Source organism: Anopheles arabiensis, chromosome 2, assembly GCF_016920715.1.
Source record: "Anopheles arabiensis isolate DONGOLA chromosome 2, AaraD3, whole genome shotgun sequence".
Classification (NCBI taxonomy): domain Eukaryota; kingdom Metazoa; phylum Arthropoda; class Insecta; order Diptera; family Culicidae; genus Anopheles; species Anopheles arabiensis.
The window spans coordinates 420591-430977 of NC_053517.1; the positions used below are offsets into that span (position 1 = coordinate 420591).

The window sequence follows — 10387 nt, forward strand, 5'->3', positions numbered from 1 at the left end:
GAGCTAGAGTTATCTGGCAACATTTTGATTATATTTACCATCCGGCAATAGTATTGCTTAAGCATTCAAGGTCTATAGACAAGGAATTTTCTATAACGAGAAGAACGTGCGACTTTTGTAGATCTTACGAGAAGCATAGATTGTTGGATGAAAGGCTGATAACTGCGTAGGTTTCAACTACCGTGCATCACTCCAATCAAAGGGAAGCATTTACGTACTACGTACGTGTTAGCTGATTATCCTGTGTTACAAATCTTTACACGCTGCAAAATTATTTTAGCCATGTCATTGGTCACAGCAGGGCAGGGAATCCGATCGTTGTGATTATTCTCAGTTAAGTAAGTGTGAAATGCTTCATTTATACACATGTGCGAAATCCTACTGCACTGGACATTCACTGGATTTGAAATAATTGGTGTCTCCTTATAGAAGAGCAATGCAGCTTGCATATGCCCGACGACAGTGCTAGGTCTATTGACTGCTGTCCGTCGGTAATGCTTTTGAAAAGTATTGAGAATGATATCCTCCCTGGTTTCGTTGGTGCAAACTGGTTTGCCGTTTTGCGAGAATGCAAATAGAATTGCAGTCCCATTCGGTCAATGTATGGGGAATTCTCATTTCGTCACTGTCATTCGTGGAGTCATGAAGTGGGACCAAGCAGTAGGAGTGGTGTCAAGTGGCTCAAGCGCTTAAATAAGAACATTATCTAATTCTCCATCTGGGAACAATAAAAGAGAATTATCGAAATCGAGTTCATCGCAGTGAATAATTGATTAAATTGTAATGTACCATTTATGTAGTTCCTCTTCGGGTTCACTCCCTTCTACTTCCCAACTGCTTAGCGTTCGACTTTCCACTCCACTGCAGCACGATCTTATCTCGTTCGAACAAACTTTCTGTGCCGGTAGTATTCATTGGAAGGATCGCAACCAAGGGCTCGGAAGCACTTCTGTTGGGATGTGTGGTGCCTTGAATAAAACATCCATGGCTGTGACAATCTCTGCGGTGCTTTGTCGTGTCGTCGTCATCGAGGTTTCCCGTAACCCGAGGGGTGATGTTAATGCGAAAGACGTTCAGTGAACATTGGGTCTTAATGAGCTCCCGGATGGTTGCCTCGATGCCATAGATGGCATGGAAGGCCCGATTGAATGTGGCAAAGGGCAAAAGGCACATGGCAGTTGGCAAACTCATTGGAGTTGTTATTGAAGCACAAATTTATGCAAATCAATTTTTGTCGTTATCCGGGTTATCACATGCAAGTCGAGCAGAAGTGTAGATCAGTCAAGTGATATGCTTCAAAATATTGAAATCATTGATTTCTGCAAAGCGTGGGAAGGAAACAGTTTAAGAGAGTAAGTTTTTGCTATCTCAAAATATTTAATATTGCCCCGAATATTTGGCAACATGTATGCAAATCGTATAACAATAACATATTCAGTAATATATTTTGTATCGTTTTATATTTAATCGCAACTTATTCTCTTATTGATAAATACCAACACAAAGAACTGATAGGGAATGAAAAGGTATATATGATTAGCAGCCCTGAATAAGATGATACCATTTATAAAACAAAAATTCAGCATGTTTTCTAATCAGTGAAGGATAACAACATTTTCATCCATTGACGAACAATTTAAAGCAACGTTTTAAATGTCACTGGTATGTTGAATTTATTTACAATGCTAGGTGAATGTCGAATACTATTACAGTGGTATTAGACCCTTAAACTCATAGCCAAACATAGTAATTAGTTGATATGCACAAAACTTGTTCCCTGTGCTCAAAAGAAATCTAATAAGAGCATTTAAAAATTCCTTACGCAACTCTCCTATGTGGCTTGAGACAATCTTCTCGAAACAGTGGAATCTTTGTTCTGGACAACCCGTTGTCGTAATTACAGTGGGACCGAATTCAATTTAAACTTTATCCTGTTTCACATCGTCATGCCTAGCAGAATGGTTAGAGTGTAAAACTCGGAAACTTTCGCCCCTTTGGAGTGATTTACTGTCCTGTCTTCCCAGTGCAGGGTATGCACTGCACTGCAACGGTTTCGCCAAATGGTTTTGTTTTTTTCAATGATGAAAATTGTCTTAAGTTTTTCTAGAATGCTTTGGAAAGCGACAACTGACTTGCCTATGTAACAAGCGGCTTAACTTCGCCTAATTGCCGTTTTCATTTTACAGCCAGTTGAAAAAACATTAAAAGTTTTTTTTTATCTTTGTTGCCACAACAACAATTGCCATGTTGGTGCGATCGGCGCGTTTCAAACTCTTCAACTGGTCACCAATTGATGAGATAAATGTTAAAGGATTGTGAGTGGTATGTTAACTATTTATAGCTGAAATAAAAATGACTAAAATTATCTTATAATTGCCCTATATAAAACAACAATCTTGCCATCTTGCAACTTCAAACGAAAAATATAGATTCATTTACAACAACTATTAGCGACAATTAATGTGTATATGTTACTTAAAAATAATGCGTTGAAATTGCAAACAACAACATTACTTTATTGAAAGCTTTACGCATATTAGCAAAATAAAAAATGTTTCAATCTATAGGACTGCTAGGGAGCTGTGTTTCTACAACGTTCCGTAAAACGACATGTATGATTAATTTATGAGGCGTGGTAAATTGCGAAAGTCGGCTCCATTCTCGGGTATGATCGGGAGCAGTTTCCGGAACGATTAACCTCCTTTGCAGACACCCACTGTTGGATAAAGTGTCAGTCTCAATTTTACACCCGTCCCGACTGGTGGATGTACCGTCGCAGTGTCGCAGTGGTGATGTTACTAAACGAGTCACTTAATGTTTACAGTTCCATGGAAGTATTGTACTGGATTCTACGACTGTTCGGGTATGCTCCGTTCCGGCTACAGTTGGATGCAGACACACCTGACCGGGATGCATTCGGAACCTGGCGGACGAAACTATACACCATATCTTTCGGATTGGTATATACACTAGCTTTTATAAAATTCATGTCCGAGCTAAAACACACCGGATTCTCTGCATCGATGATCGAGGGCAAAGGCGAACGTATGTATTTTACTTTCAATTTTTTCACCACCATGTATGGAGTTGTGAATGGTTATGCAGTGCGAGACAAAATTGAAAAAATGCTCTACAAGCTGCATGCCGTGGATCAAAAGGTAAACCGGTTGTACAATTTTAAGAGTTGTAACCTACGTTCTAAGTCATGTGTTTGAATTAAGTTAAGTCATGTGTTTGAATAGATAAGCCAATGGAAACGCAACGTCGATCATCGCCGATTTTATCGAAACGTTTGGGCCGGTGTTTATCTGATCGCAATCGTGTTGTTGATCTACATTTATGGTACTATCATCACTTGTCAACTTCATGAGAGCTCGTGCAACATGCAGATTTTGTTCGTGTTTATTTATTTGCTATTCGTCAACTCCTACGCATTAATGATGTTGCAATGCACCGCGTTTATGGAAATAATTAGGACAAGATACAAGCTAATTAATGGCTGTTTTCGGTACGTATAAAAGATTATGTTAATGTAATGCAAATTAAATTACAAAAAACGCTAACAAAAACCGTCAAATCCAAGAAAATACAAAAAGTGTGTCATTTGAATCTTTTTTTTCTTCTATAGTAGCACGTTCATATTTAAATGGTTTGTTTAGCCCAGCTGAAAGATCTGTTTATCGTAGCTGTTAATGGATTGATTAATCGTCTTCGATGCGTTAACAAAGATGGCTTTAGCCATGGTATACAATAAATATTATCATCACCATAGCCATCATCTTTGTAATATTTGGAGTTCCAGTCCAGTGTATCGATCGGTCGGTTTCCGGTTGGCCGAAAACGTGCACTTGTTTAACGTTTAACATTCTGCTCCGCCGTTGCTTCGTTCTACAGTTTCAGTATGGTTTGCATCGTCACGCGTTAAGGTGTGCCATTCCCAACGATGGATAGCTGTTTGCTTGTTCAAAACGTTCACGATACATTTCGTCCCTTCTACTACCTGTTGAAGGTCACTGGATTGGCGCCATTTCGTCTTAACTCGCAGCCGTCCAACGATAGAAAAGAGTTGTATTGTGATTTCGGTTACTCCGCTAGCTTTATCTGTGTATACTCGTACGCAATCTATGGCTACCTCTTTACGACAAATACAGGCCATCTGTACATTTCCAAAATCGTAGCCGTCATGGAAAACGGATATATGTTTTGTGAATTTATGGTGACAAACGTAGCGATCATTTTTGGTTTAGTGCTTCGAAATCGTGTGCTTGAGATTTTTGTACAATTGGCTGAGATTGACGAGCAGTTAAACGTCCTGCGGCTTCCGATCAAACACAACAGACAACATCGCCTACTGACAGTGCTCTGTAGTATTGTTTTGGGATCGTTTCTATTCCTCCTTCTGGTGACGATTTCAACTGTGACGTCACGCCTTGAATCGTTCGACACGCCTGCTCTCGACGTGGCGGCGTTGGCGATATCGAGTTTCTGCTTCCTTCTGCAAATAGTACAATTTACTGTGATGGTGCTACTCGTGCTGTCGCGATACCAGACGATTAATGAATTATTTAGGTGAGTTACAACGAATTGGTGATCTAAATGTGTAGTCTGTTCGATGTCGTTATTCGGTGAGGACGCCCTGGTGGCGTACGAGACATTCAGTGTGCTGTTGAAGTATCTCGGTGTTAACCCTCCCATATCATGCGATCGCAAACGGACACGTCTACCCTATCGATGCGTCAACATTTTGTCAATCGTACTTTCGACTCTGTTCTACGGGTATCTACTGTTTAGCATCTCATTGGATTCTGGTGTATTAAAGGCCGGCATAAAGTCGCTTATTGTTACCCGTATGCACGATCTGTACTTTGTGCTACGCTACATCACCGTTATCGTGGTGCAAGTGCACGTTCTGAACAATGGAGGCGAAATAAATCGATTGCTTCGGGCGCTGAACAGCATCTCAAACGCAGTGACACTGCTTGCCAATCGCAAAGGTGTATCCAGCAAACTACGATTCTTCGGAACGGTCCGGTTTGCGAAAGGGTTACGAGTATTTTCCCTGTCGTATCCATTTGTTTGTCTCGCCATAACGTTCACGATACTAAAATGGTTAAATTGGAACCAGCTTATTGGCCATGTGTTTCAGTTTGTGCGCTTACTGTACTTCACAACATACGTTCATCTCTGGCTACAAGCGACTTTGGCGGCGATGTTGGTCCTGTCGCGATATGAAGCTCTGAAGGACCTGTTCGGGTAAGAAATACCATACAATGTATGAACGTTTCTGCGTATCACAACAGGAAAAATCGTAAGGGAAAAATGCGCAGCATAATAATTAATTGCCTTTTGCCGTAAGCTGTAGCATAACGTGTGAGTGAAAGCAGGCTGTTAATTCTCATCCACGAATACCTCTTGTTCTTGTTTTTTTATTCTTGCGCATCGTTTTCTGCGCATGGTAAAATCATTGTTTATCATTCTATAGTGCTATTGTTTATTTTGGATCAAGTGATCTAATGGCAATGTGGATGTTTCGGTGGTAAAGGCAAAGGCATTTCGGTTCAGTTTGATTGAAGGTGGATAACACGCAGTGTGTACCACGAGGCGATGATCCATAATTTAGCTAGCAAGCAAATGTAGCAATATGCGTTGGTTTTCGGTGAACAGTGTATACGAAACGGTGCAACCGTTTATGTTCCTGCTTGGGTGTGTAGGATTGGCACCTTTCGGGTACAGATTAGGAATGAAACCGGTGAATCGTTACCTGGAGTTTTGCTATGTGCTAGTGTATGGTGGAATGTATACCTACGCCCTGTACTCGTTCCTGTTCGTAGCTAATGTGACCGATTTTCACCTATCGCTGATCATTGGTACCATAGAGTGCATCAATCTTAGCTGTCAGTATCTAACGATGGTATTTGCCATTGTGTTTGCGTGGATTGTAAAACACCGAATATCTTTTATTTTACAAACCCTGCATGAATGTGATGTACAGTTGAGCAAATTTAGTTCACCGATCGACCATCGAAAACTCCATCTGAAAGTGTCAATGCTGGCGGTTGGTATAGTGACATCGTACATGTTACTACTCGCTATACACCTGCCATTGATTTTGGAGCTTGTACCTCACATCGAACCATCGCTGAAGGAAATTCTCCCTTCTGCCATGTTTGGGTTGTGTTTTTTGTTACAAATTTGTCAATTTCTCTTATTTTTGCTGGTACTGCACGATCGATATTGCGCCATCAATCAAGCATTCAGGTAGGTGAAATTTGATCAACCGTTCCAATTAATTAATTACTGCTTAAGCCGGACATTGTCAATAAAGGTTTTGTTTACAATGAAAAAAACATTTCGGGGACAGCTGCTGTTGGGGTTGAAGATCCTATTGAGAGTTTGCATAGCGCCGTCAGTGAAATGTTGACTTCGAACGAGGACGCACTAAAGGCCTTCGAGTGCTTTACTTTGGTGGTAAAGTGTCTTGGACTGTATCCACCGGTGACATGTAGTAGGAAACGAACATTACTGGGCTACAAGTTGTGTAATTTGTTGGCCATAGCGTTCTCGGCCACTTTTTACGGATTTCTGCTACTATTTCATTCTCTCGATTTGGAAACGATCAAGCTCGGTTCGGGATCTCTCATAACGTCGCGAATGCACGATGTTTACTTCGTGTCGCGCTACTTGACGGTGCTGGCCGTTCTATTGCATTCTTACATCAACCAGAATAGTGTGGATCAATTGTTCGGCTCTCTTAACGAAGTGTCAAGTGCATTAGTAACTCTCAACACAAATCATGCTTCCGAGGGCTCGATTGGTTACTTTGGAACGCAAAGGTTTGCACGGCATCTGCGCTGGCTCATGCTGGTGTATCCACTCATGTTTGTGTCAATGACGGGCTTCGTAGAACGCTGGTTACCGCGTTTTGGAGTACAGGTGCATGCGTTCAATCTAGTCCGGTTTCTGTACTTTTACTCGTACGTTCATCTCTGGGCTCAGGCGATTTTGACACTGTTTTTGGTACTATCACGATATATTGCCCTAAACAATTTGTTCAGGTAAGATATAGAGCTATAAATTGCTCCCAACCTTCATTCGCAACTTCGCTTTCACCCTACTTCATTTTCACGGCAACCGAGAACTAAGAAGAATTGTAGCCACCCCTTACCATTGGGCAAACAAAATAAATTGACTCGTTTGAGGAACAGAACGAGCAATCCATCCTGGGAAAGGAGTGGCGCTGTTTGGTAAAAGTAAATAGGGAATACTAATATAACTGATACAATTAACTGATACACATGCTACGAGACAGGTAACATAATCAACCACACCTTAGTTTGTTCCGGCCACGGTTGATGGTGTCGTTCGTTCCCAAATCTACCGGTCCTGCATACATGTCAGTGAACGTTGTGTGAGCCCAACGAACGGAACAGTATCGCTTTTCAAGACTGTGCTACAAAATGGTGTATAAAGTGCTGCAAAAATTCAATACCTCTAGCTCCATCGAAGCTTTCCAGCCATTTCTGCTGTTGCTGAAGTGTCTGGGGTTGACACCATTCTTTTCGAATGCCTCCAACAGGCGTTTGCTTTCGGTGCTCAACGTCATCATTCTGCTGCTCATTGGCACGCTTTACATTAACGGGCCCTGTCGGCAAATTCGTAAGGACATGCTCCGCTTCCAGTCATCTCCGCTGGCTGTGAACAGTCGCATCTTCACGTACCTGATGGGGACGCTAGTGTATCATCTGACCATGCTTATAAACTTTCTCCATCGTCATCGGCTGCGGGAGCTGTTCCAGGCGTTCGTCAACATTGATCGCGAGCTGCAACAGGTCGGAGTGAGGATCAACTACCGGATGCATCGTTTTCTTATCACTGCCGGCATGGTGTGCTTTCTGAGCGGCATCTTCGTAACGTCCGCACTGGTCTATGCGTACAAAATTACCGTCCTGAATAATCAGCCCAACTTCGACGGTCGATGGTATTACAACATGTTCTCCTTCGTCTACTACAATGCCGCCTTTCCCACCATCACGAGCTATTTCGCCATCGTGCTTTGGTTCCTGCTGGTGCGCTTTCAACGATTGGCCATGGCAATTAGGTTGGCAAGTTCAACTACCACCCTTCCTCTCATCATCAAACCGAAAATCCATTACAGATGCATTGAACAGCGCGCGTGTCGGTAAGAAAAGCATTCCGCAACGTGACTGAATCGTTCTCGCTGTTTGGTTTCTCTTTACAGAATGTACTTTCCAACGAGTCCGTCGGCCGTGGGAAATCCGAGCGAGTTTGCAATATGCAGCGAAAAGGAACAGATTAATGTGCTGAAGCAAATCAAGATCCTTCACGACAAACTGAACGACGTGGTCGAGCTCGTTAATTATTGCTTTTCAGTGCAGGTAAGACTGCCCTCTTGGCAATTTTGTCCCATTTCGTTGGCGACCCGAACGAGATCTTCCCTGCTGAGTGCCTAGATGAAGAAAATCCGTAACAAAGCATAAGGACACGTTTCGGCAGGTCTGAAAGAATGCTTACCGAAGCGTAGCGTGTCCGAACGCTTGAGCACAACAGTACATGAACACGCCGACGACACAACAGTGTAGGTCACGAATTTGCTAACTTTTGCCACTTTAACTGTGTTGTTTCTTTATTTTCATCTGGATACGTCGTGCGTCTGCTGCTTCCTTCGATGTCGTCGTGTGCATTGTTATTCATCAGATCACATTTTGCGTTGGATTGTGCTTCGTCATCGGAGTCGTCTGTTCGTTCGGACTGTTCCGGGCGTTCATCTATCGTAACGAGCTGTTCTACATGGGAGTGCTGAACTTCATCTGGTACATGTACTATCTTTTCTTTGTCCTGTTTTTCATTGCCGTCGGTAGCAAAATAACACGCGAGGTAAGACATCTCCAATGCCCAAGACTTTCGTTACTATAGCAACTTGCGAAGGTTTTTGTTTCGTTTCTCAAGCGGTGAAGGCACAAAGGTGATTAATTTGTCTTAAGCAGAGCGTTGAGTGTGGAATTTGACTCGGAGGAACATGAGCTAGTTCCAATGATTCCTAATTTATCCGAATTAATAACTAATTGCCAGTACACCATGTTTGTTTAGTTTTTTTTTTATGTTTTACAAGTCTTTTTTTGTTGTTCTTACATAAATGCACTCCTTTTTCAGGGCAAACGAATCGGGATCCTAGTACATAAAGCCATCAACTGTTCGTCCTCCTCGGCAGTGATAAATGAGGTATAGTGTTGTGAGGGTGCAAACACGATGCTGCCAGCAATGTACCATGTGCGTGGATAATATTAATTCTTTATCTTTCTCGTCAGTTGAACCTATTTTCACAGCAGCTGCTACATCGTAGCCCAGTCATAACGTGCGGGCTGTTTGTTTACGATTGGACACTCTGGTACACGGTACGTAAGCGTCTTTGCCCTTCATAATGGACTCCCGTTAGTCTTAATCTACAGACCTAAACTAAAGTAAGCGCTATTTTTGCAGATGATTGGCGCCACAGCAACGTACCTCATCATCTTAATTCAATTCGATGTCTCGTTTCCGAACTTGGTCAATGTCAACGCCACGGCAGTGTACCGAGGCAGCACCTAAGGCTGGCCGTATCGACACCAACGCTAAAAGACGAGCAACTTGATCATCATCGCTGAATCTAGTGGGTAGCAAACTTTTCTAGGACAAGTGATTCTGGTCGTAGAAGGAAACATTCTTGCTAAAGCTCTTCGACGAAGCGTTCATAGAATCTCTGATTTAACGTGCATGTGCGTGTATGTGTGTGTGTGTGTGTGTTTACTTTGATGCTGAAATGAAACAAAAAATAAAACAGGGCTAATCTGAAGAGCCAGTTTGGTGAACTTGGTGTAGTATATTGTGTGGCACTTTTCTTTCCTCACAAGCGCCTCCCTTTTGTCTACAATCTAGACACGCAACCACCAGCCATTAGGCGTCTCCATCGTTGTTTTCTTCTGCGTTGCACCTACTCACAATTGCCGGCAAGCATAAAACGGTCATTGTTTGTGCTCTCAGTAACGTGTTTGAGTGCTACTTGTTAGCAAAACCACTTCATGTCCCAAGTTCTAGCACAGGAGCATGGTAGGTGCAGGCGGTTGATGGCGCCATGGTAGTAATTTGAATTAACCATCAACAACAGCTAGGTTTCAAAGTCAATTGCTGCTTCTTTTGGCAAATATTTACGCACTGTCAAGCTTGAAAATTTGGCACTGAAACCATTAAGCACTACTCGAAGCACACAAAAGCAACATAGTGACATCATGGTGACGAAAAACGTGTCCTATTGGAACTGTTGGAAGGGTTTATCGTAGCATCCTATTAAAGTATCTAACTTTCAGTTGGTACAAGAATCTTTAAGAAGTAG

General features: G+C 42.3%; 2 protein-coding genes across 8 annotated transcripts; both read left to right on the forward strand.

Moving 5' to 3' along the window:
* The first annotated feature begins 14 nt into the window (after positions 1-14).
* Positions 15-9866, forward strand: LOC120898507 (putative gustatory receptor 2a). Of its 7 annotated transcripts, XM_040304456.1 has the most exons (10): positions 15-338; positions 430-2322; positions 2568-2730; positions 2825-3158; positions 3243-3508; positions 8240-8396; positions 8716-8895; positions 9172-9240; positions 9327-9413; positions 9499-9866. In XM_040304456.1, the coding sequence occupies exons 4-10, from the start codon at positions 2829-2831 to the stop codon at positions 9604-9606; spliced, it is 1197 nt and encodes a 398-aa protein (XP_040160390.1). In that variant the 5' UTR covers positions 15-338; positions 430-2322; positions 2568-2730; positions 2825-2828; the 3' UTR covers positions 9607-9866. The 7 variants fall into 7 exon arrangements, with proteins under 7 accessions (XP_040160390.1, XP_040160389.1, XP_040160391.1 ...); XM_040304455.1 differs by lacking the exon at positions 2568-2730; XM_040304457.1 differs by lacking the exon at positions 430-2322.
* LOC120898512 lies at positions 6297-7085 on the forward strand. Its single transcript, XM_040304465.1, has one exon. The coding sequence runs from the start codon at positions 6415-6417 to the stop codon at positions 7057-7059; it is 645 nt and encodes a 214-aa protein (XP_040160399.1). The 5' UTR covers positions 6297-6414; the 3' UTR covers positions 7060-7085.
* Positions 9867-10387: the final 521 nt, after the last annotated feature.